General features: G+C 42.6%; 2 protein-coding genes across 2 annotated transcripts; both read left to right on the top strand.

The window, feature by feature from the left end:
- Positions 1–14007: 14007 nt before the first annotated feature.
- serpinh1a (serpin peptidase inhibitor, clade H (heat shock protein 47), member 1a) lies at positions 14008–17969 on the top strand. Its single transcript, XM_080013170.1, has 6 exons — positions 14008–14050; positions 14255–14346; positions 15399–16017; positions 16113–16211; positions 16339–16571; positions 16982–17969. The coding sequence occupies exons 3-6, from the start codon at positions 15420–15422 to the stop codon at positions 17279–17281; spliced, it is 1230 nt and encodes a 409-aa protein (XP_079869296.1). The 5' UTR covers positions 14008–14050; positions 14255–14346; positions 15399–15419; the 3' UTR covers positions 17282–17969.
- Positions 17970–19173: 1204 nt separating this feature from the next.
- Positions 19174–26167, top strand: acer3 (alkaline ceramidase 3; the record flags this gene model as incomplete). The annotated part of the gene is made up of 11 exons (XM_080013915.1): positions 19174–19276; positions 22335–22445; positions 22760–22812; positions 23003–23055; positions 23310–23391; positions 23493–23528; positions 24180–24238; positions 25188–25289; positions 25521–25625; positions 25914–25959; positions 26114–26167. 11 exons carry the CDS (start codon positions 19174–19176, stop codon positions 26165–26167), a joined length of 804 nt encoding a protein of 267 aa, XP_079870041.1.
- Positions 26168–26703: the final 536 nt, after the last annotated feature.

Raw genomic sequence — 26703 nt, 5'->3', positions numbered from 1 at the left:
AAATTCATCCAAGACATTTTCTCACATATACTTGAGGATGAATAGTGTCTCCATTATACTTTTCATCATTCCTCTGGGTGTGGCTATAGGGCTCATCATTCCTCTGGGTGTGGCTATAGGGCTCATCATTCCTCTGGGTGTGGCTATAGGGCTCATCATTCCTCTGGGTGTGGCTATAGGGCTTCCTTGCTCAGCTCTAGGAGGCGGGTCAGGAATCTCACTGCCATCCTTTTCAGCTGGATATAAGACACAATATGAATTAGGCCTGCTATCTTGTATTGTCATAACAAAGCAATTTTCCAATCCTTATTTTGTAAATCCAAAATATCACATTTCTGATTGTCTCATATGTAGTGAGGACACGGAAGACAGTTTTTACACCGTACAAATAAGTATACTTACTGTACATAAAGCTTTAACACCTGCAATCAGTTTACTAGCTTTGATTGGCCTGAGGACACTGACAAGATCTGCCCCATGGACATATTTCAGGGTTTCCACACCCAGTGTCTGGAGAGCCTCCAACACCAGTCCATTTGCACCTGAGATTGGTCGCACAGAGGCACTGAAGTCAGCGAGATCCCTGTCCACCTCGTCCATGACTCAATATCACAATATCAAAATATGACTCAATATTGTGTAAATACTTTACTTGTAAATGATAAAACCTGCTGTTCTGTAACGGGGAGACTTTCCCAACCAGACTTTAATGCGACGCCGTTGGCGTGCGAATGAGTAAGTACCTCCGCTTACTCGGAGGACGTCAGTTGAGGAGGTCGTCCTTCAGTGTGGCCCAGGACACATTTGCGTTTACACTGCTCAAAGAATCGGACCATATGTGGCCCAGACCACCTCCCAATGTGTTCTGAACGATCGGATCTCAAACTGCATTGGATGCGTTCACACCTGGCATTAGAGCTGTCCACTTGTGCTCATCACCAAATACGCATGTTAATGACAGGTGTAAACGGGGTCTAAATCTAAACATTTGCCCCTCATGCTTAAGGGTGGAGGGTGGAGTGTTGCACATGTTGCCTGACAATAAATAAACAGTTGTCAATTCATGTTACTTTCTCATCTCTTTATTTTAATAGTTAATATACAATATTGCTAAGAATACTTAAATAAATCAGATGAATAAAAGACCCTGTGATCGGTGATCGGTATGGGCCGATACTGCTTCCAGTGATCGACGATCGGCCTGAAAACCCACGATCGGCGCACCCCTTTATATCACACTACAAAGCTCTTTAGTAGGAGGAAAAAAATCACAGAGGTAACTCATTTTGGTAGGTCATTTTGTTTTAGGAATAAATTGGTGCACATGACCTTGCACATACTTATCGTGTTATCTATATCACTGGTCATTCCAGGCCATAAAAAAATGTTTGCAACTTGCATCCCTTCTTCTCTGGCTGCCGTGCGCTCCGACTGGACTTGAAAATGAAATGAAAATCAACAGAAATGGCATTGGCTTCCTCAACACCACAAACCACGTTTTTTTTATGTCCCTGCCAGGCCCCTTGGTGGAAAACAGTGCCCCTTATACATGATAAAAGAAATGAACTTGTGACATACAAATTAAATGTATTGGTCAAAGGAATACATGGACTCCTTCAGTCATTCATTTCTGATAATTAAATAGTCACGTTATCAGAATCACAATACAAGCAAATGATGTTTAACTCATAGCAGAACTTTGACTCTTTAGAGGCTATCAATACCAACGTGCAGTGTCAAACAAATCTATGTACAGCTGTTACTATATTGATCCATACAGTTCTAGAGCACAGCTCTTGAAGGACGAGGTGAGAATGAAGAAATTGGTGCCATCTGTCTGTTTAGGATTTATTATCTGTTTGTATTTGTTTATTATGTATCAATGTATCTATTTCTTTATTACTTCATTATGTCACTACACATGACTATATGATTATATTGTTTGAGTAAGCAGGTTAAGACACCCAAACAAGGCATCCATCAACAAAATCAAATCGTGTTTTTATCAAATGTCTTTGACAGGATATTTGGCGGGCTTCCAGAAAGTTGACAAGACAGTTTACAGATGACTCCTCAAAAACCTTGCTTGCCAGGTCGAGGTGATTCTCCATTTGACCCTTGTTCTATGACCTATACCCTTCTTTTGAAACACACTTTACTGTCTTTAGCAGCATACGAGGTTAAGATATGGACAAGTTGGCTCGGGATCAAAACTTCTCATTTGAATACCTGAACACCGGACGACACTCGCCTTCAACATGCTTCTAAGCTTTTTCGTCGAATTTCCAATTGTTGGGCTCTTGTAAGTTCACTTTTTCCGTTAACTTTGCACAGCAATATCTTCTGGTACAATGACGGGATAAGCGTCCGCGTCAAGATCCGCTCGTAAACAAATACAACGTGTATCGAGAGATGCAGACTTCTCTACCCAACCGACTGTACCTCGCTTCATTCTGAACTGATTTTCATCAAATTTGGTTTGTTATAAACGTGAGAAATTGGAATTAAATTCAGTTACTGGGGGCGGATCTAATCAGCTATATGCCAAAGCGTTAACCTTCTGAAGAGCCACAACTTCCTCTGGGACATGCAGACTCCCATCTACAAAAAGGCAACATCAAGTAGTAATATAATAATGATAGTAGTGATAGTGATATAATAGTGATATTATAATGATATAATAACCTATAATAATATAATGATAATGATATATGATATATGATATATATATGATATATTATAATGATATACAGTGGTACCTCGGCTTACGACTGTAATTGGTTCTATAAGAACAGTCGTATGTTAAAACAGTCGTATGTCGAAGCAATTTTTCCCATATAAATGATGAAATCATGAAGGGTGAAAAGAAACAAAACACACAGCACAAACACAGTAAATATGAAAAAAATATCGATAAGCCACGAACCACGTGCACACACCATGTAGGTCGCCCGCTGACTGACTGCTGACTGACTGCTGACTGACTGCTGACTGACCGCTGACTGACCGCTGACTGACTGCTGACTGACCGCTGACTGACTGCTGACTGACCGCTGACTGACTGCTGACTGACCGGTGACTGACCGCTGACTGACCGCTGACTGACCGCTGACTGACTGCTGACTGACTGCTCACTGACCGCTCACTGACCGCTGACTGACTGCTGACTGACTGCTGACTGGCCGCTGACTGACTGCTGACTGACTGCTCACTGACCACTGACTGACCGCTGACTGACCGCTGACTGACCGCTGACTGACTGCTGACTGGCCGCCGACGCGCCAACTGCAAATTTCCACGGTTGTATCTTGGAGCAGTCGGTCGCAAGTCGATACAAATTTTCGCGACTCGTATCTTGGATTAGTCCTATGTAGATGCAGTCGTAATTCGAGGTACCACTGTAATAGCTTATAATAATATAATAATAATAAAGATATATTGTGATATAATAGGCTATAATAATATAATAATAATAATGATATATTATAATGATATAATAGGCTATAATAATATAATAATAATAATGATATATCATAATGATATAATACCCTATAATAATGATAATAATAATAATAATAATAATAATGATACATTATAATGATATCATACCATATAATATAATAATAATAATGATATCTTATAATGATATAATAGCCTATAATAATACATCCACCTCTTAAGTTTCTTTTCAGACACTTTGTGGTCAAACGTTGTTACCGGCTCATATTTTGGGCTGTTTTGACTTGACATTGAGAATTTCATACATCTAACACTCACCTGGTGTGAGAAAGGAGGGGGACGCTAATTCAGATAATAAAATACACATCTGCCGAATAATCCATCCACACTGCAACTTTATTTCTCAGAAACAAATCAGAAATGTTAGATGACAAACACAAATATCTCCTTTTCTCATGTTCTGCTTTAAACTCCCGCACACAATCAAAACAATGAAAAACAGCCCGCTTTTGGTTTTCTGATTTGGATTCTGAATGGGATATGAAATGTTCAACGCTGTGTGTGCTGTGTGAAGGGTTCTGAAAAAGTGAACTCAGTATTGGAAAATGTGTGTAACCAATTGTAACAAAACAAACAAAAAAAAAAATGAAGATCGGGATGTATTTTGCACTGTCTGTCATGTTTCCAAACGTTTTTTTTTTTTTTTTGTTAAAGCATACATTACATTTCTTGTAAAATGTAATCAACCAGTCCATTTTACATTTGGAACCAATTTACAAAGGAATGGTATCTGTACGGTGTGTACTTCAAATGGATTGACGTTCATTTTTGTTTTTCAGTGTCCAAACACTCAGCACCCGGTGATGACAGGTTGGACTTCACGTTGCCCAGGTTCCATTCCCTCACGCCTGCTCAACTCACGCTTGTTCATTTACTTATTTTTCGGGATACGGGTGGCCCGAGGGGGTCCGCTGCATAGCCACGTGCTCCACGTGGATGCAAATGTAAACCCTGGTCGGGATGCTGCGGATCAAATACCCCTAGAGCTGTTTCTGCGTCTCTGTGACTTTATTTCGGCTTCTTATAATGCAGAGCTCACAACGCAAGTCATTGCATACAGTACATATGAATCAGACTAACGATCGCCAAATTCAAAGAATTAACGAGATGTCTATAAACCTGACGCTCGTTGAGGCATTTTCTACAACTACGTTGATCATAACAAATGAAACTGCAGTATTTCCACTGTTGTGCAGGACAGTTCCAGTAAAAAGGAAGCCAGGTGTGGGACGGTTGCTGTTCCAGATATGTTTAGAACAAGAAAATACATAAATAGACACGGTGATCTGGGTCCACTCCGTGGCCTCTGAATATCACGCGGTGGGTTGTGGCGGCGAGTGATCGGAGTTGAACATTCTTTTTTAGCTTCACTTCCTCCCTGTCCCTTCCCATACAGTTCTTCCTTTGTTTCTTTCTTTGAGTCCCGTCTACTGTGAGCACATGCTGTAGACGTTGCCAATAAAGAGGCGGCCGGTCTTAAAGGGATACTGTAGGTTTCGGCATTTTTTTTCCCCACCCGGGGCAGGCCTTACTTAGATTGTCGGTTCCCATCATTTATGAACTGTTCATAGCACAACCTCGCTGAAAACGACTGAGAAACTGGTCTTTCTGCCCCTGGTTTTCATTTAGATTGACATAAAGAATGCATCAAAATTTCTTACAAAATATCCGGCCACTGACGCGGCTGCAACATTTTATTTGCCAAATAACAAATAAGTCGCTTCCAAGTTCATTATTTTGTCATTGATCCCAATTACTGTCATGGGCCGTACTGCACATTTAGGTTCATTTTCCAAATAAACAAGTGGGTGGGGGGAGACAAAAATAAATAAATAAAAACAACAACCACATCTGTGTTTAAACGGTCTTGTTTTTTACAGTTTACAATCACAGGGCGGTTACGCACATTACACGCAACACCTTGAAATGTGCAATTCAATTGGAACTGTTACCGCGTCAACTTGAACAAGCAGTTTCCGAAAAACAGCAACAAGCAAGTTTCTGTCGCCTCCCGCTGGAAGCCACACTCTTTGTATAGCACGGTGTAGACAGAGGTAGATGACCCAAATGAATTCAACGCACTTTCGTTTCACACACGGTTTGAGACCAGTACGCAGGAGATACAAAACAAGTGTGACTTCATACCAAACCACAGTTGTGGTTAAACGTCCACTGCGTGCCTTTCCTGTTTATATCCCCTTGTGTAGGATGCGCGGGCGAGTCGGTTGACTCCTTTGTCGCCAGCGTTCACATAATCTGGTTCATCTGCCCGAAAAAGTGAGTTGTTGTTAAGACTGTGCCCAAGAACAAGTTGTAATGCAAAGAAAAAAATAATAATTTGCAATATATTGTATATATTATAAGAAGTTATAATATATTATAAGAAGTATAACCATAATTTTTCCTAAAAATATATTATTTAGTTGTGATATAACATATGTCACACTGACAAAATGCATGATAGTCATTGCATTTTGTCAGGTGGAGTCCATCCATATATTCAGTTGTACTTGTTTCATTGTATTATTCATCTATATTTCCGTGAAATTATCCAATGTACTGTTTATCAGTACATGTTCATTCCATAGGGGATGAACAACGTCTCTAAAAGAAAGCAGTGAAGTCGATGTCATGCCGCTTATTATTGCGGTGGCACTTACCATCTGATTTCTGCTGGTGTGTATCGTGCAAGAACTTCGAGTTCTCGTAATCATCTTCAGCATCATCATCACCTGGACACAACAGTTAAGCGAAACATTATTCCGTCTGAAGCTGAAGTAAATGCGGCGCCAGTGTAATGATGCAAATCATTACGCCAAAATATTTCTCTAGGTCAAGCTTACCCTTGCCACAGGAGACATTTCCATAGATGGGAAAGTTGCGATCTAGGAGAAACAAACGGGGGTCCGCGATGAAAAAGAGATGCGGCTGGTAGAAGATTTCCAACCTATTTGATTTAACATCACAGCGTGAGAGTACGACGGCTCCGATTTATTTTCCATCTGATTTGATTTAAGGTTTGAGAGGACATCGCCGCACTTCCCTCCCTACATCTTGGTGCTGTGGGATGTTATTTTCCATGGCATACTGCCAAAAAAACAAAAATTTGAACAAGCCTGAAATCTGATTGGAAAAAATGATTGGCCTGAAATTGTGTACAAGATTATTCAGCTACCTTTTTATCGCCATACTCACTTTATTCACATGCACTTTACTGCACATGTTGGTATATACAAATAGTCTATCCATTTACATAACTCTACTCCCTTCTATTTTGTACCCCCACTTTGTATTATCTTTTTGAGTCTTCTTTAATTTTAATTTAATTTTATTTATTTTATTTATATTATTCTATTGACTCACTGCATTATGTTTTAGGAATCAGTTAGTTTCAGTTAGTTGCTAGGCAGAAATTAGGTCAGCTATTATGTTCAGTTTAGTAACTCTTGTGCATAATCTCCGGGTGCGTTTGAAAGGCATTTCACTGCATATATGTATGAACGTATGTATATGTATGTGACAAATAAACCTCTCTTTGAAAAAATGTCTTTGATTATCTTCAACCTCAACTATCTGTCACATCTTAGAGTCAAATAAGTATTTTTATATTAAAGACAACTGCAGACGTGTTGCTCTCCGCTCTGATGAAAGAAAGACCTCTTTCCTTGTTTCTTAAGAACGAAACGTTTGGTGGACTTGAATTTTTCTCACCGTCATCGAGAGACCATCGTTCTCGGTCCAAACACGCACGACAACATGACAAATATACAAAATATGTCATCACTGACCAGCTTTCACCTCCGCAGTCTCCGTAACGTTTCTGTACACTAGGGTTTCGAGCGGCTTGCTGCAGAACACAAAGACGTATCCATTTTACTGTTTTGTGCATTTGTTTTTCAAACAGCAAAAGTGGCTTCCCCAGAAGATGAAACACTTACACGTATGTCGGCTCAGAATCTCTCATATCCCCTGCCAGACACAATTTGTAGAGAATCATCCATTAATACACGCAATTAGTGGAATGACAAAATATGTCAATTAAGTTCCGCATGTTGTATAATACTTACCCTTACTCGTATTGACATTAGCATAATATTCATCCGCAGCTGTAGGAATACTTATTTTTAAATGTATAATATTTAAATATTAGGGCTCAAAATACAGGAAATCTTGTTGATGAAATGTAAAACTAAATTTGATTTTATACACACATACTGTGTGTGTATGTATGTATATATGTGTGTGTGTATATATCGATATATATATATATGTAACTTACCTTGTGTTTGTGAAGGTCCCACTGGAGATTGCCTTGAAAAAAATAAAGGTGAAGTTACCTTAAGATTTCAACACTTTGGATTCACTCCAGAACTACATGTTCTATTCTAAAGGATGGGGAAATAAATGTAAGGTACATCCCAAACTCCACACAATACAATTCCACACGACTAAAGCTCCTTCACATGCATCGCTCATACAAACTACTCGGAGGTCGGGAAAGCTTTCGATTTTAACAGGGAATTTTTGAAAAGAGTTCATCAGTTTGTACGTACGCTGAGCTTTGAGCCTCACTGAAGCAAGGTGCTGTGGCACCGGCCCGAGTCACTGAAAAAACCCCAAAATGATTCAGGACGAAGAACAACACAAGCGCATGCAAAGCAAATGTACAGTATGTCATCAAGAGGGAGTCCAAAATAAAGCTTGTGGATCAACCTGTCCGACTTTAACATCGACCATGTGTGGATTTGTGTAAATTTGTGCAAATTGATGACTTCATGCTGAAACAGTGTTGAATTTACCTGTTTTGGATCGCATGATGACAAATCTGCTGCTGCCACGTTGACTGTGGAGACAAAATGTGTAGCATCATCTTCAATGTTTCTATATATATTGACCACTAGCGATAACTTAACACTCCAGAAAATACATTGGCAAGAAACCGCCATAAATCCTCAACACTTGTTATTTTTATTTTTATTATAAGATGCTTGCATCTTAAGAAAAAGTCATGCCCAATTTGCAAAAGTGGCAACTTCTTCCAATAATGAATACTCACAATGTCTGACGGTCATAAAGGCTGACCTGATCTTCCTCGTGTATTACCTCTGCAAGAGAGAAGCATTCTCATCGTCGCACAAAGGAATCGCTCTGAATATCATTATTACTAAAACGTCGCAGAATACCAATGTAAAACAAGAAGAGGATTTTTTTCCATTGGAATCGAGCTAAATTATCTGCCAAGGGGGCGAAAATAGATTTCTTAAAACCAGAAATAAAGTCTTGCCATAGAAATGATGCTACCAGTCCTATTATCGGTCCACAAAACACTGTTTGGAAAATAAGGACATTTTTTTTTAGAAATGGAACTTATTTCAGATTTTAAAAAAAAATCCAAAACCATAAGCTATTTTTTGTAGATTTGATGTACATTGTATGGATAATCTTATACACCCAATTCTAGCCCAGTCAATCCATGTGAACCCAACAATTACTATTTATTATCACATTTTTCTGGTTAAAATGCATTTTATTTGCAGCGTGTGCACAACATGTGTGGTACAAAAGAGGAACTAATGTGTTCTCATTGTTGGGCCAGTTAGAAAAGCACTTACTAGATTTCTTTTTCCCCCGCAGACACAGAAGACAGAGCATGCAGACAGTGGTTACAGACATGAGTGCCAGAAGTGCAGCCATACCTAGAAAATAAGCCCAACACTTAACGTTCTTAAATATAAACGTGTTTCTGGAAAAAATAAAAAAAATCCCATTCACTTGGGATGGTGTGTATTTTATTTTTACTTACTGTATCATAAACACTTGATACAACCAGGCACGTTTTCTTCATCAGAGCTCATCTTCACACTCTTTTTGCCAGCTGATGTACAGTGAGTTTTTAATCAATATATATAATTGATTTCATTGCTTGATTAAAAAATAAGGTTAAATGTTGTGAAGAATTAGCATTTGATTCATTTAAAAAAGGTTCTGTTCGTGATATTGATCCTGTTTCAAACATATCTGACTCCAACAAAAAAAGTTTTCACACTACACTAAATTCAGTGAAATGCTCAAAGTGTGGCCCAACAATCTTGGTTAAATAGAATATTTCCGCTGCTTCAAACAAAAAGAAAACACAATGGGACACTAGATACAGCAAGAAAAAAAAACATTGTAAATATAAAAATGAAAACTTTTTGTTTATTCTATGTCATGCGTTAGTCATATCTTGCGTTACCTTCTGTGATGCGTCTTTCTTCTCTCTGACAAAAGCAGTAGCACAGAACGCAGGAGAAATATGTTTCCTCTTCCAAACAGAAGCTCATACCACATCCTTCTCTCTCAAGACAAGACACCAAAAGAGTCCCTCAAAGGACACCATTCTGTAATGCACTGCTGAGCATATTATTCAGCTTCCTGAAAAAATGTATTTACAAATGTTTGTCACTTTGTATTTATTTAATTTGGTATTTTAAAGAAATTTATGAGCCACAAAAAAATCTCCACAGGAACGTCATCTTCGCAGTTTGCAAGTGGCATAAAGTATGATATTAACAAACGAGTCTCTCATGGAATAGTATCACTCCGGCGATGTTCAAGTATCAGAATAACATTTATTAACAAATGTATTAAAATTAAGAAAGAAGCACATTTTGAATCAACAATCAAGATGTTACGAAATAGTCAACGACCAAGTTGGTAATGTTCCTGCTATTATTATAAGCAATGCATTTGAAGGGGGCTTCTGAGAGCAACTCTCTCTGTGATTGGTCAGATGTGTCTTTGAACTGAAAGGGCAACGCACCGCATCAACATGTTTATTTTCCAGGTCGGTCAGAGCAAGTTCTGCATCCGGGTGAGTCAATGAAATGTCTCTCAAGCTTTTAAACACTAAGAGACGCCTCGGATGCTTCTCCCTCTCTCCTCTGATAAGAGTATCACCTCACATAGTGTCAGTTTGGAAAGATCTGCCCAATGGTTCCTATTTGCTTATTTTGCAAGTTTTGCTTGACACGCCTTCCTTTGCGTTTCGAGGATGCATATGCATTATTCTCACGAAGGGGAGAAGTTGGGGGGCATTCTATTTAGCTTTTTTCAGATTCCTGAAGGCTTGATAGATTTGTTGGAGTAGCTGCAAATTGCTACGGAATTAACATTATTTGAAATCATTGCTATGTCAAACCTAAACAATCAATGTCCATGCTCATAATACAGTTGTCCCCAAATCTCAATATGCACTTCTCTTTGTGGATAATGTCTTGTCTCTTCATGAATGTCATTCACAAGTTTCCAAAGACTTGCCTACACTCCGTTCGGGACTGGCTGTGCATATGCACAAAGCGCCTGAACGCGAGCTTTACCTGGCTTTAACCCAACCCAAGGCCTCATTTGATATGCCTCCACAGAGCATTTCCTCTTGAGGAAACCCTCACAGTTGGCACATGGCACCTTAAGCACCTGGCTGTTGTGAACACAGTCACCTCTATTCCTTGACAAATCAAACCGAATTCTTCGCTCGTTAGACCTTGGCTTTCAAATGTCGCGCCATCTTGCTGAAAGGCTGAGCGCAAAACAAGCAGTTATACCTTTCTTACTCTCTGCCACTTCTCTTTCTTCTTCAGCTTCGTGACCCACACGTTCAGTACTGTCACGGGGCGAGGACTCTGTAGCGTCAGTAATGACCAGTGAACTAGAACGTGTCTTGCGTGTTCTTGCACGGGGCTGGTCATCTACTTCCTCTGAAGTAGTTGACTTGACTGAAGCGTTTTCTGTGCCTCTCCCAGCTTTGCCCTGTTTGCCTTCAGGTTGTGAATCGCCATCTTCTTCCTCATCGACTGAGCAATACACTCTTGCTCGCTGCACTCAGGACTCGGTACAGAGTATTGTAGCAGCATTTTCTAGTAAGCTGGAAATAAAAATAATTTGGACCATTAATTTGCAGTTTAAATGTCAAGAGCCCGACAGGCTACAATCATTCGCTAATGTACGCTTCAAAATAACACTATTTTGCGCCAAAGTTCTTCAGAGAGGGCAGGGATACAAAAAAGGCGAAAGTTAAAAATATAGAAAGCAAAAAAAACAGAAAGCGAACAGGCGCAACATAAACGCATACACGACTCCCATCTGTCCCTTCTCCCAAGGAAGACTGGCCTGACCCATTTAAAATTGGTAGATCAAAAATATTTTATTGCTTATTGGAATGCAAACCAGAGTGTGGTCAAAGCAAGAAACAAAACCATTTACAGAGAAACATGCTTTTATTTCAGCCAAGGTGTTCGTGATAGATAGAAGGTGCAACTTCCTGTGAATTGTGCAGCTTGAACCCACGCTCATTTGACAAGTTGTTTTTTAAATTAAAGTAACAGTTTTGAAAAGATATTGGGTACCGTCTCATATATGATTAGTAAGAAGAACCTACTGCTTTATGAAATACCGCTCATTTTTCTAAATGTGTGCATGTGATGCATTAAAGATGTAACTTAAGTTGAAAGTGCATGCTCTGGGACAAGTCAAACTTTATGGCGTCATGTTTTAAATACTGTGTATGATTATGAATGTGCATTCAATACATATAAAAGTATCATACACAACCATGTCTCAAAATGTGGTGTAGTTATACAGGTATGTTCTGGAGACACCAAATGTACTCTTCTCGTGTCTCCTTAACCTCTTCTGCCCTCTAAGCTTTCAAGAATGCAGAAGGCACATTCCAGGTACCAGAAGGGGCGGAGGTTGAGGGCATGAAGTGCATAGCAGTCTGTCAGGATATAGTCTGGTGCACCCAAATACAGGACTCAACGGAGGCTCAGGAGTAGGTGAAAGGGTCAAAGGTTTATTTCATATAGGCAGGGGTCAAACAGTTTTAATACAAGAGGATTGCTGAGGAAGGTGAAGACAGGTGGCGAGATTGCTGAATGGGGACAGGTGTGCAGTGGCAGGGATGTGGAAACAGAAACAGACAGACGGAGCTAGAGAGGGACAGAGGTAGATAGAGAGGGAGAGGGGGAGCTAGAGAGGGACAGAGGGAGCTAGAGGGACAGAGGGAGCTAGAGAGAGACAGAGGGGGCTAGAGAGGGACAGGGGGGGCTAGAGAAAGACAGACTGAGCTAGAGAGAGACAGAGGGTGCTAGAGAGGGACAGAGGGAGCTAGAGAGGGACAGAGGGAGCTAGGGGGACAGAGAGGGCTAGAGTGGGACAGAGTGAACTAGAGAGAGACAGAGGGAGCTGGAGAGGGACAGAGGGAGCTAGAGGGACAGAGGGGGCTAGAGAGGGACAGGGGGAGCTAGAGAGAGACAGACTGAGCTAGAGAGGGACAGAGGGCGCTAGAGAGGGACAGAGGGCGCTAGAGGGACAGAGGGAGCTAGAGAAGGACAGAGGGGGCCATAGAGAGACAGAGGGAGCTAGAGAGGGACATAGGGAGCTAGAGAGGGACAGAGGGAGCTAGAGAGAGACAGAGGGGGCTAGAGGGGGACAGAGGGAACTAGAGAGGGACAGAGGGAGCTAGAGGGACAGAGGGAGCTAGAGAAGGACAGAGGGGGCCATAGAGAGACAGAGGGAGCTAGAGAGGGACATAGGGAGCTAGAGAGGGACAGAGGGAGCTAGAGAGAGACAGAGGGGGCTAGAGGGGGACAGAGGGAACTAGAGAGGGACAGAGGGAGCTAGAGAATGAGCTAGAAGGGCAAAGGGAGTGAGAGAGGGAGCGAGAGGGACAGAGGGAGCTAGAGGGGCACAAATAACAAGGGACAGAATACCATAAAACAAGCACAGGGCAGGATCCTGACAGCGGTCTCTGACTGTCACACAAGCTCTCTGCAGGGGTTTGGTAAGCAAAACATCAACAACAACATAAGAACAGATCTCACACAGGACTGCTCAATGTGTTAGATCAAATAAGATGGAACATTATTCATCCTCGAGGAAATTGCTTTCAATTCAATTCAAAACTTTATTTGCCATTTGCTCAGGTACAGCTGTACAGTACAGCACTGGAATTATTGTGCAGATCTCTCAGTCAAGTAATAAATCGCACGTGATAATAAATAAAAGATACACACAATTAACAGATAATAAAAGATGTACGTACATAGTAAAAAGTATAAAGTGAGTGTGTGTGTGTAGGGTGTGTGTGTGTGTGTGTGTGTGTGTGCGTGCGTGTGTGTGTGTGTGTGGGGGGGGGTGTCACACAGTTCAGGGTTTCACACCATCTTGGATGTCTTTTGAAGTAGCCTCATGGCCCTTGGAAAGAAACTGTTGTAGAAGCGCTTCCTGTTTGTCCTGACGCTTCCTGGTCAGCGGTGTCTGAGCTGGTGCCTGGAGCTTCTCCACCTAAAGGGAGCATGTCCGGGATGATGTGGGTCACTGAGAATTGCCCGCAGTTTGTTCCTGCAGCGGCGGGCGAACAGAGCGTCCACGGGACACACAGTTGTGTTCGTATCCTCGGATGTGCTGGAGGGCCCCGGAGGGCCTTCCTCTCCTTTACTGCGGTGTGGTGTAGCACAAGAAAAAGAAAACATTTTTCGAGATTGGAAACGAGGTATTCGGTGCATTCATTCATTCCAAGGAAACTGAGCCTCTATCCAGAGCCTGTTGCTTTAAATGTCTGGAGGGGGCAAATTCTTTTCCCACAATCCCAGTAACTGGATTCCATGGGTGGGCCCATGGAACATAGACATAACACTGGGCTGACTTGAAAATCTCTGCACCTCACTGACACACTCCTTTTTGCTGGTCTACACAGGAAACAACTTGACAGAAAGAGTGCTGTCTTTTGGACGACATTGACATAGACGACGGACGACCCCTTTTGAACTGGTAAAACATCCAAATAAGGTAAGACAAGAGCTCTGGATCAGAGGGGGGGGAAGGGTGGGAAGCCTTTTGCTCCGGAATGTGAGTTAAGTCGCATTTCTTTCTCTTTGACAGTAATTTGCTTTGCCTCAGTGTCTCCAAATCTGCAACGACGCATGAAAACAACAAGTTGAACTGAGAAGCGGGACTTTATCAGCTCACTAAAACTATGACCGGAGCATTAAAGAGTCTCCTGAACCTTCATTCGTCCCGTGTCCAGTAGCATAAAGCAAGAAGATATCTAGAGTGGTTTGAACCATGCATGCCCCACTTAATATTCACAGAGAGAGGGATGAATCTAATTCTTTGTGCTGCTGCACATGTTTTCGGGGGACTGGAATAAGGAATTGTGTCTAAAAACAAAGTGCTATTCTTTCACTGTTAGTTGGTTGTCCTATAACAAACCTCGTTTCTTATAATCACAAAAGCTCTAGTCTGGCGTAATAGCAGGTATTTGTTTTATTATATCCATCGTTCAGGTTTCGAACAGTTACGATTTTTTTTCAGAGGAGACAAGTTAAGGTTTCAGACCGAGATTAAGATTAAATACTTTGCCTGGTGGTCTCACGGGGCATGTTGCTACTTGTCAATGAGTAAAGTCATTGTGATTCTGAGACGCCTGCGATAGAAGATCTCTCACTCATAAATGGACCGGTGGATTCCATACTTAATTCTAAAAAATATTTTTTATGTATTTATTTTTTTATGTATCTGTTATTCAGTCATTAGTACCATAGCATTTTCAAGGAATGAACCACCACTGGCCACTGTTTTGGCTTAGACATCCTGCAGCTGCCTACGTGGCTGTTATGGAAGAATACGCTGTATGCCTTTATGTCTGTCAGTACATTCTTGATTATTAAAGCCTTAAATAATTGAAGGCTAACCGTGCATATCTTGCCTTAAGTTCCATAGAAACTGCAGGGTTATCCCATGGCATGGCTCATCTAACAACAAATGTCATATCAAACATGTACATCAAATTACGTTTTTGAATAAAAAGTGGTCGTGGTTATATTCCTGTCGGTTTGTAGGTTGCTGTTAAGAGCTTCACGATGTGGGCGACAAACCTGGTGGCCCTGGTCCTGCTGGCCCACACAGCCTCTGCTGCTACGTCCGCCTCACCAGACAAGGTCCTCAGCCGCCACGCCACCCTGCTGGCAGACAACAGCGCCAACCTGGCCTTCAGCCTCTACCAGAACATGGCCAAGGAAAAGGGCACAGAGAATATCCTCATCTCCCCCGTGGTGGTGGCATCCTCTCTCGGTCTGGTGGCTCTCGGGGGAAAGGCCTCCACCGTCTCCCAGGTGAAGACCTTGCTGAAAGCGGACAAGGTGAAGGACGAGGAGCTCCACTCCGGCCTCGCTGAGCTCCTCACCGAGGTGAGCGACCCCCGCACCCGCAACGTCACCTGGACCATCAGCAACCGCCTGTACGGGCCCAGCTCGGTGAACTTCGCCGATGGCTTCGTCAAGAGCAGCAAGAAGCACTACAAGTGTGACCACTCCAAGATCAACTTCAAAGACAAAAAGAGCGCCGTCAACTCCATCAATGAGTGGGCAGCCAAGTCCACGGAAGGAAAACTTCCCGAGGTCACCAAAGACATTGAAAAGACTGACGGGGCCATGATAATCAACGCAATGTTTTTCAAACGTGGGCCCATATAATAACACTATTTACTTTGACCCAATGTAGTTTTTCACGATTGTAAATATTGGATTTTTATTATATTCTCCCCCCATAAACAGCACACTGGAACGAGCAGTTCCATCATAAGATGGTGGACAATCGTGGCTTCCTGGTATCCCGGGGCTACACCGTTTCAGTGCAGATGATGCACCGCACAGGTCAGGTGACATGGGTCTTGTGATGCCGTAAAAATAAATTGATACTGTAATGTACAAAGGAGTACTTGTTAGATATTAATGTCTTCATAGCTGTGGAACCATTCATGGACATTCTGTATGTTCACAGGTCTCTATGGCTTCCATGACGACGAGGCCAATAAGTTGACTGTCCTTAGCATGCCCCTGGCCCACAAGAAATCCAGCATGGTGTTCATCATGTCCTACCATGTGGAGCCTCTGGGGAGGTTGGAGAAGCTGCTGACTCAAAAACAGCTGGACACCTGGATGGGAAAGCTGGAGGAGAAAGCCGTGGCCGTGTCTCTGCCCAAAGTCAGCATGGAAGTCAGCCACAACCTGCAGGTAAAGGGGAATGGAGAGTTTGGTGGCGTTGGTTCACTGCCACCTAGTGATTATCGGTGGAATTGCAGGCTTTCATTAGGAAAATTTTATTTTTTTTAATTTGTATCTATATATTTATTTTCTTTGTTTTGCATTTTTTTTTTTTAACAAAATATCTGTACTCAACATCACTAATCATGGTGAGGCTAGAGGTTTGTGAAAGATTTTCCCTTTTTGCCAGCAAAGTTGAAGTTAATGTTAGACCACATGGCAGTTAATTTGCCCAATTTGTTTTTGGGGAACTCTTGGATTCTCGTTTTATTAATCGACCACGGCTTCTCCAATGTCCCAGTTCCTTACATCTATCTAGGTTACTCTTTACCTTCTTGACATTCATTTGTATTCCATCTTCTATATCTGCCCCTGTTAAGAAACACCTCGGTGAATTGGGCCTGACGGAGGCTGTGAACAAATCAAAGGCAGACTTGTCCAAAATCTCAGGGAAGGGTCTGTACCTGGCTAATGTGTTCCACGCCTCTGCTTTGGAGTGGGACACGGACGGAAACGACATGGACACTAGTGTGTTTGGCACCGACAAGCTGAAGAATCCCAAGCTCTTCTACGCGGACCATCCCTTTATCTTTTTTGTGAAGGATCAGAAGACAAATTCCATCCTCTTCATGGGCAGGATGGTAAGACCCAAGGGTGATAAAATGAGGGATGAATTGTAACCTCATGCTCTTTTTTCTTTTACCCTGTGCAGTGTGCATGTGGGTTGGTGTGTGTTGCACGATGTGTGTATTTTCAACTGCGAAAAGATGAGTTGTGAAATTGGGGGGATGGAAGCACATTCCTTGACTCACCGTTATGCCAATTTAAATCCATAATGCACAACTCTAGAGATTGTTTTTGTATATTTTGTGTTGCTCTTTAGTTGCTCTTTCAATTTAATTATATGTACCACAAAGGAAATTCACGTGATGCACATATTTGGCAAAGGGCGCTGTGTGACCTTGTATTACCAATGAATGCTCATAGTTTTTAGGCAGTGCTACTTAGGGGAAGTTTCCACGAAGCTTTGTCTTCTACTTATACCAAGTAATTCATCAAATCAAGACTTTTGTTGGACATCCCTTCACATCATGTCTATAGTTAGAATCTCTTCTTTAACATTTAACGAGCCACTACCATTATTTCCCCTTTTAAAGCACATCATATCTGATTAAAGGACTGCATCTTTTGCATTTTTAGCTCAGTAGTATTCCATCACTTAAAACACTAACACGCTTGACAGTTACTTTCTCGGAAACAACGGGTCTGCTCGTGCAATCACAAATGTATAGAAACATTTGGCTTTGTTGTAGCCGTCAAATTTTTTTTTTCATTTTTTATTTTTTATAAATAAATTTTTCCTCAAGGTGTGTTTGTATGCGATTGTTTTGTATGCAAAGGGTTTTCCAGGTGCGTAACATTGACTGTAGGAATTCCAGCAATGGGGAAACTCGGCAAGCTCTACAAAAGCTCTGAATTTATTTCAGCAATGAGTGTCATGGATTTCTGTAACTACTAGGCCATACATTGTTCGTGCAACTCAAACCCTGTGCATTTCTTAACTCCAAATACACCCCGAGAAGCACTTCTCACATATGGTGATGAAGGTGATAAATGACCATATTTACAATTAAACCGCCATTAAATCACAATTTTATCACATTTTAGACGCTATGAGATATAGTCCCTCATATATGCAGTCATATTCTGGGACTTTTTATTTATAGTATCTACCACCACCTAGTGGAACTCGGGCTTTTTTTTTTTTTTTTTTTAAATTGTGAGTCCGTCTGTAAGCTGGACATTATGATAATATTGTTGATATTATCGGGGGTACTGTACTGCGTTAGGATTTGTATGATCGAGAATAGGGCGTGTCCAAGCTTACAGAAAGCACCCTTGTGCCTCCCGAAAGTAATTGCAAAACGGTTCGCGCAAACTCGTAAGTAATAAGTAGGTAAGGAATTATTGCCGTCATTCAGGCACGGCGCGGTAGGATTATGAAAGGACGAACTCTCAAAGCGGTGCGAAACGAGTAGGTACAGCAATAACATAATGTGAATCTGAAATCAATGCCGCCAAAAGACTATATATATATGTATTAACCTTGTGTTTGTGAAGATGGAGAGCCCCTTAAAAAAATAATGCACAAAATTATATATATATATATTATAATAATAATATTAACAGTCTATATATATATATATATATATATATATATATATATATATAATTTTGTGTGTATTATATACAGTACACAAATATATAATAATAATATATATAATATATTGTGTGTATATGTATGTACTGTGTGTGTGTGTGTGTGTGTGTGTGTGTATATATATATAGATAACATTGCTACTATATTAATAATACTACTGTTAAATTAACAATAGTTATTATTGCTGTCATTATTATTATTATTATCGTTATTATTATTTCATTCTATTGTAGAACATGCCACCTTCCCATCCCACTGGGGGGGGCTCCATATCAATCCCAGCCCCCGGGGCGTGGGGCGTGTTCGCGCGTGTGTGTCTTCCCACTCCGCTCCCTCTCTCCTCTTCCCATCATGGCTCCCTCCGTGGACAGGCAGGGATACTGGGGTCGACCCACCTCCACGCTGGACTGGTGCGAGGAGAACTACGTCGTCTCCTTTTACGTGGCCGAGATATGTGAGTAGTCGTGGGAGGAAGGCAAAACGGACATGACCCGTTTTTTTTTTGGGGGGGGGGGGGGCGGTTCGGCGTGGGGTTTGGGTTTCCACGCAGAGCGTCCAGCGGGAAGGTCGGCTAGCTGTGAACGACGTTGACGCGACCGTTGGTGCCGTTGTTGTTGTTGTATTATTATTATTTTTTTTTAAACATTTATTTTGGAACAAAATAAAATGGTAGCATGTGTCATGTGTGGCAGGAAGTGGGTAAAATCCAATCCATTTCCACGGATGAAGGGGAACACGAGGCAGCTGTTTCTGTTTCATCTCGGACTGTGTTGGGAGTCGTTTGCGGGAAACCCGCGCCTCCCCACCGCGATATTTATATCTGACTGTGTGTGTATTCATCCTCGGGGGGTCGGTGTGTGGGGTGCGCAGGCACTCGCCGGGTGTCCACAGCCCGTCACAATCGGGGCTGCCTGACGTCGCGATTTATTGTCGAATAGTCCTGCCCCTGGACGTTCTAATCAACGTGTTATATACCTGTTTGCGTCTCACATCCCTAACCCTAAACCCTAAACCCTAAACCCTAACCCTAACCCAACTATGGTCTTCTCAGATAATTATTGTGGGTGAATATCGCACAGAGCCGTCGAGTCATTTCCCCAAATATTGGCAAATTATCCATACAGGGGCGTATGCCTGGCACATGCCTACACCTAAACCCTGACCCCCGAGTAGAAGATCCACTCCAAACATCGACAGAATCAGAGGTGTGTCAAAGTCCAACCAACGCCCTGACGCTCAAAGGCGACATTTAACTGTATCGTGGTATTGCGATACGACGTGCCGGACAATATCGCGTCCCACGTCGCGATATATCCATATCGAGTGGATATATCGCTCGGCCCCAACCCCGGGGACACCGTCCCGCGGAGGCAGGTCTCTCCACGCCCGCGGCGCGCCGCGCAGGAGGGCCGCCCGCAAACCGACCCCGGAGGGCGTCTCCCCGCACGCGGGCGTCATGGATGAAGCGGCCGCTTTCGAGGGGCGCGTCGGCGGCGCATCCCGGTTGAACCCGCGCGAGGCTCGCAACCAGAACTGTCAGCGCTTTGAACACACTCAGTGGCACGTTCACAAGCCCCCCCCACCACCCCTGCCTTTGTGTCACGACGGACACTTGAACTTTCGTTGACTCTGCTCGATTATTTTTGTTTTTTTCCCCCTCAAAATAAATCCATTCCGAAAGGGTTGAGAGCAAGCCTGCTCAAATGATAACGAGCCGATAAAACAAGGCCTTAACAGATTTGTTACCAAGTAGGTCAGAGTTGGTTTTGGCGCGTTTTTTTGTTTCCTTTCTGCTCAACAGCACAAATAGGCATTTCCTATGAAAATGGACAATAGCGTTGTTTTACAGTCGTTGTCCAACCGAAAACCCCGACGAGTAACACGAGACCCTGTCGAGATTTTTTTCCGCGCATTGGCATCGCGGCAACGAACCGCCGCGCAACCGCCATTCAAGTGACAAAGGCTGGAATGCGCCATTGTTCACGGGAAAGACGGAATAACATCCACGGCCGTTGTAATCCTCGTGCGGCACACTCTGTTGGTGTGTTATCTCAGGGTTTTGGAACATCAGCGAAATAAGGACAATGGAAGGCCGGCGTGGACGCGGGTCTCCGTGATCCGGGAGACAAAATCCTCTGTAAACAAGAGCGACGGTGTCCTTGACGGGTGCGACCCTGATCTGGAGTCCCAGATTCGAGAGATTCCGACGCCATTGAAGTGCGCTGACTTCTCCAGTTATCATACCACGTTTGACCCTGGCAGTTTTTTTTGTGATCTGCATTTGCAGACGCACACACACACACACCCACACCAGAATTTCCGTTAGAAAAAATTGGTGCCGGTCGACCTGTCCTGGAAGATTTCAATTTCCCGGACAAATGGGAGAGATTCCCGAATGGTATCGTCAAAGCATGTAGATGTATAATTTTTTTTTATTGAATTCTCAAAAATAAAACCGGTCAGTCCCGCCAGTAAACGCCCTTTAAAAAAATAATAGAAATTCTGAATATTATTTCTTGAAATCATTTAATTTCCGTTCCTGAACAATAAATAACATGTGCAGCCGCTTGAATTAATGTTTCACTAAAATAACATTTTGATCGAATCAAAAACAAAATGCATATGGAGAGTAGGTCTAAATAAATAACAAAGTTTGTGGTGTTGTCCGTCCTCGTTGGGACGTCCTATGGACATATTTTACACAATGAATATTTAACGTCAGCTTTGGGTCAGAACTTAAATATATGGATGTATGGATGTATGTGTCCCAACCACACATCATAGTTCTGCTTCTCCTCAGAGTTCTCCCCACTGCAGCTCTGTCTACGCTCTGAGTGTACTGTGGGTGTGTGTGTTTACAAAAGCAACCTGTTCACAAGGGAGGGGGCGGGGCTAAGTTCTATTTCGACAAAAGTGATTGGTTATAGGTGAAAGGTCAGCTATAGATCGTCCAAACTAATTGGCTTTCCGTTGCAACTTGTCCAGCCCGAAAATGAACGGCTCCGCAGAATTTCTTTATCGAAATGATCTCACCCAGCACTAATTCAAATTGTGCTCGGAGGGAATTATTTTCACCGGACGTTATGACCGGAAAGATTTCCATATGTCGGACTTCAACAGATTTTCCCTGTCGAAATCCGGCTATTACCGGATAAGGGAAACGGTGACACACACACAGCCCACACATGCAGTACTCCCCCTTTGGAGCCACCCAGTGCAGCTCTGAGCATAGGTCTGTGCCACAAGCACTGTTGCAGGTTAAACAATGCTCCAAAAGTGCTCAAGGGCAACCTCGCTGTAGTCAAAACCTGAAACACTTTCCCTCTGTAGATTTACCCACGAGCTAGTCAGCGCCGTGCAAACACGATAATGTTGACGAGGGTTAACGAAGGAGTTGGCCTCGGACGTCCCCCAGCGATGGCGACGCCGTCCCGCCGTAATCACCTCAGACGAGCAGAGATCATGACCCCTCGGCCCAGGCGTCACCCCCCGTCTCTCTCTCATTCAAACAGGGAACACTGTGAGCAACCTGATCATGATCCTTCCTCCCATTTACGGTGCCATCCAGACATTTCGAGACAGCCTCGAGTTCCGCTACATCTGCTCCTTCCTCGGACTAGCGGGTCAGTGAACCACCCGACCCCCCTTCCCCAAACCGTGAAGCATCTGCATGTCGATTGTGCATGAAAGAGATGTCATTATTATGATCATTGTTGTTATTTTTATTGTTATTATTATTATTATTATTATTATTATTGTTGTTGTTGTTGTTGTTGTTGTTGTTATTATTGTTATTATTATTATTACCATTATTGTTATTATTATTATTATTATGATCATTATTATTACTATTATTTTTATTATTTTTATTGTACATGTCAGCCACGAGTATTTAAAAAGATCAATTCTTTCCTTCCGTTGTCGTTGTGTCACCCAGCTGTTGGAGTCGGGTCCTGGTGCTTTCACATGACACTGCTGTATGAGATGCAGGTGAGTTGAAATCCAGAAACTCCCGCCGCTGCTGCAAGAGACGGTTTTGTCAGCAAGTGCATGTATACACAACAGTGTGCCTGGGTGACCGTTTGTAGATAATACTCCCAACACAGGGTCTGTTATTGTGGCCTGAATCAGTGCAAACAGTGGTGTCTTCATGTTTCTTTTCTTTGTCTCGTCGCCACAGTTACTGGACGAGTTGCCCATGATATACAGCTCCTGTTGCTTCGTCTACTGCCTGTAAGTGGATCGTTCTCGAGCGACTCCTGTGTCATTGGTAACAAACTCCACGTAAGAAGTATTTTGTCCGGACAAGTTAAGTATTTAGCCCTTCATCACAGTACAGTCTCAGAAGGCTTCGCAGGCCCCCATTTTATAGAGAAAATCGACGGCGTCCCCTCGTCCGAACCCCAAGAAAAAAACTCCTACATTCTGTCTAATCAGCCGCAGAAAGCGTGGCCCGGGTTCTTATTCTTCGGTGTCTTCTCTTTCAGGTACGAATGTTTCAAGCAGGAGAACACCGTCAGTGTATTTACCATCACATTATTATTGATCTTCTGCGCCTCAGTCAGTGTGGTGAGTATCTGGGCTTTCCGCATCTCCCGTGCTCGTCAAATATTTGAGCCTGTGAACTCTGTCGAGCGAGAGCGTACGCCTAACGCAGTGTTTGCTCGTAGGTGTACCTGCAATGGAAGGAGCCGGTCTTCCACCAGGTAGAGTAGAACTCACACCTTCACCGGGTGCAGGTTGCGCCCGTGTTTGCTGTAAGGGCTCCGCTTTGCCTTGGGTCAATATTGGCCTTGGCCGCAAAATGTACAAGACTTTGGTTGCAGTGCAGCCTCATATCATTTAATATTTTAATTATTGGCATGCCTGTAAAAGCCGTATCACATGTGTTAACTGTACTCGTTTTGCTTTCACCTGACTACGTACCGCACCGTGGCCCGTCCGCGGGTTCATGTCCACGCACAATAGCCACGAACCCGGCACGTCAGGTTGGCCGTTGTCGGTTCTCGGCAACGGAGAGCGACGTCACAAAGCCGCCTCTGTTTATCCTTTTTCATTCGGCCGTGTTTACCGCCCGCACGCCGAACTGCGGCGGCTCAACTACGAGACATCACTGACCGCCCCCCCCCCCACCCCCCCAGTTTGAACACCGATGTCGGTCAAGAAACTCAGCGCCACAAAAAGTCCATTACTGGTTCCTCTGTTGAATCAGCGATTGTATGAAAGGATTTAAAGTCGTAGGCGGAAAAAAACCAAAAACCTGATACTGCATAAACGTCCAGTTAACACAAGATACAGTGGCGTTTGTGAATTCCTGTGCAGGTTTGTAAACCACATGTGCTTTGGTGTGTTCTCAGGTCATGCTCGGCGCTCTTGTGGCATGCCTAGTAATGCGATCCGTCTTCATAGTTACGTGGTAAGTTGTCCAAGAGGAAAAAGAGATTTCAAAAAATTAATAAAAAATAGACCGTACGTAGATTAAAAAATATAATTAAAAATTCTGATATGGGATAAGATAAGAGATATGATAACACTTTATTCGTCCCGGCGAAATTCGGGCAGTACAGCGGCGGCGTTTTGTATCACCGTGCAGTATCACATGTTTTGTTGACAGCAACAGCAGTGCGGTTGATTCATTTTCCACTGTCTTCGTGTGACAAGAAGGCTGTAGGCACACTGTACCCACCCCCCTCCCGAAAAACACATATACATCGGGGATGAGGTGGAGCAATGTTGACATTGCTGACAAATGCGGACCGCTCTGTTGTATTACCAATTATTAATAGTTTCATTATGACCAGGGTGTGGTAGATATGTCACAGAATAATTAACCGTCCACATGTGGTTTTCTAGCCCTGGCGACACCCTGGTCGTGACCTTTGTGCCTGCGTCGCTTCAGGTTTTTTCTGTCCGCCGTTTATTTCCCGTCGGAATCGGTCATTTAAAATCAAACGTTGCTCTTTTCAGTTCCCGTCCCCTGCCCCCGACCGCCGCCTTTTGCTGGAAAGGTTTCGAATTCAGCGATTACGGACCCGGGTGGGGGGACGGTTTCTGAGTCGTTGCACCCGGTGGAGGGGGATCTGGTTCCCGGTGTCCTTCAGGGGCTTCAGAGCAGGGTTCCCTTTCTGCTGGGTTGTTGCGGGTCTTCCTCCGTTGCAACCAAATTTCTCGAGGTCCTGCACTCTGGCTTATGTAGTGTGTTTTCCCGTAGAATAACCAAGGCCATTTTTATGAGTATAAGCTTCTACATTTGCTTTGTTATCGGTCCAGGTCGAAACAGGATCAGTGGGATCAGTTCTCGCCCCGTGCTCTCGTAGCTTCTCTGTTTCTATCGGGTCTTCAGGGGTCTTTCTTTTTCACTTCAGGGTCTACCCCTGGCTGCGTCCGCTGTGCTACACCTCCCTAGGTGTCTTCATGTTGGGATTCCTGCTGTGGAATATGGACAATCTCTTGTGTGACTCATTGAGGTGAGTTGGAAACGGAATAGCAGGGTCAGGGTTTGTGGTTTAAGAGTAGGTTAGTTAAGAATTAACAGAATTTACACAGCGAAGATCAGAAACTCATCTATGGAAAACATGTATGATGATGATGAGAAATACTAACTACCAAAAGACAGTGCTTGTATATGATCGATTTTTTTCTTTTTGTTGATTTTTTTACTGTATACATAATGAGTTGTTAATTGGTGACATTCTCAGAGCCACTAGACGAACACTGCCCTCTGGTGTTGGAGTGGTGACACAGTTCCATGCTTGGTGGCACATCTTCACAGGCCTGGGGTCCTACCTGCACATACTCCTCAGGTAAGCATGTTTCCATTTAAAAACCACAGTTATAACTGCTATTATTATTATTATTATTATTATTATTATTATTATTATTATTATTATTATTATTATCATTATTATTATTATTATTATAACAATAATTATTATAATATATATACATTATTATTATTATTATTATTATTATTATTATTATTATTATATAATGATTATTATTGTTATAATAATAATGATAATAATAATAATAATAATAATGATAATAATAATGTTAAGATTCAAGTTAATGGAAATATTTTATTTCTGTAGCCTCCAGATCAGATCAACCTACCTCAAGCATAGACCAAAAGTAAAGGTATGTCAGGTCCTTGGCATTTGTACATCGGTTTTATTAGCAATTGGAAATTTGAACCAATCTGAATATTGGTTAGAATTTCCCAAAACCCAAACATCACTCAAGATTCAAGATTCATCATTAATTTTCTGACGGGTTCTGTAAAATGTCTCAGTTTATATGCGGAGTGTGGCCCGTCCTGCACGTGGAGCCGCAGAAGACACGGTGAAGAGACGGGGGCCGCCTCCTCCAGGCTTCATCGGCGCAGGGACCCTGCCACCGACCTGCCCCTGCAACGGGACCAGAGGGCTGGAGTCCCCCAGGGCACAAGTCCAGGGCCCTTTAGGAGCTTTACCAAGTACAGTATAACCCTGAGAAGTGTCAGGAAATGGAAGGATTTTTTTTTTCTTCCAATTTTTCTTTTTGTAAATCAACTGTAGGTGATCACATCAGTTTGTTATCGTATGAGTAGAATGTTCTGATTTCTCATTAGGTATCAGCGGATCCACGCTGTTGCGGTGATCGAGGTGGAATGGGTAAAGGGAGTTTTCTTTGAAAGTGTATTGGCAAATGTGAAAACAAGTGTCATAACTGTATCTCATTGTATAATGTTAGAGATGTACATGTTGGAGATGTTTGTTGTCGTGTGTGAAAACGCCACCATATTTAAATCCCTAAAGCAGACGGATATATTTAAATCCCATACTCGTGTACCGGATTTGAGGGAGTTGATGTTGGTTTTAATGTGCCCCCACCAACCTACTG

Source organism: Zeus faber (genome assembly GCF_960531495.2).
Source record: "Zeus faber genome assembly, chromosome: 14".
Classification (NCBI taxonomy): Eukaryota; Metazoa; Chordata; class Actinopteri; order Zeiformes; family Zeidae; genus Zeus; species Zeus faber.
Note: the sequence above shows the minus strand (reverse complement) of the source record. Positions and strands in the feature narration are given on the sequence as shown.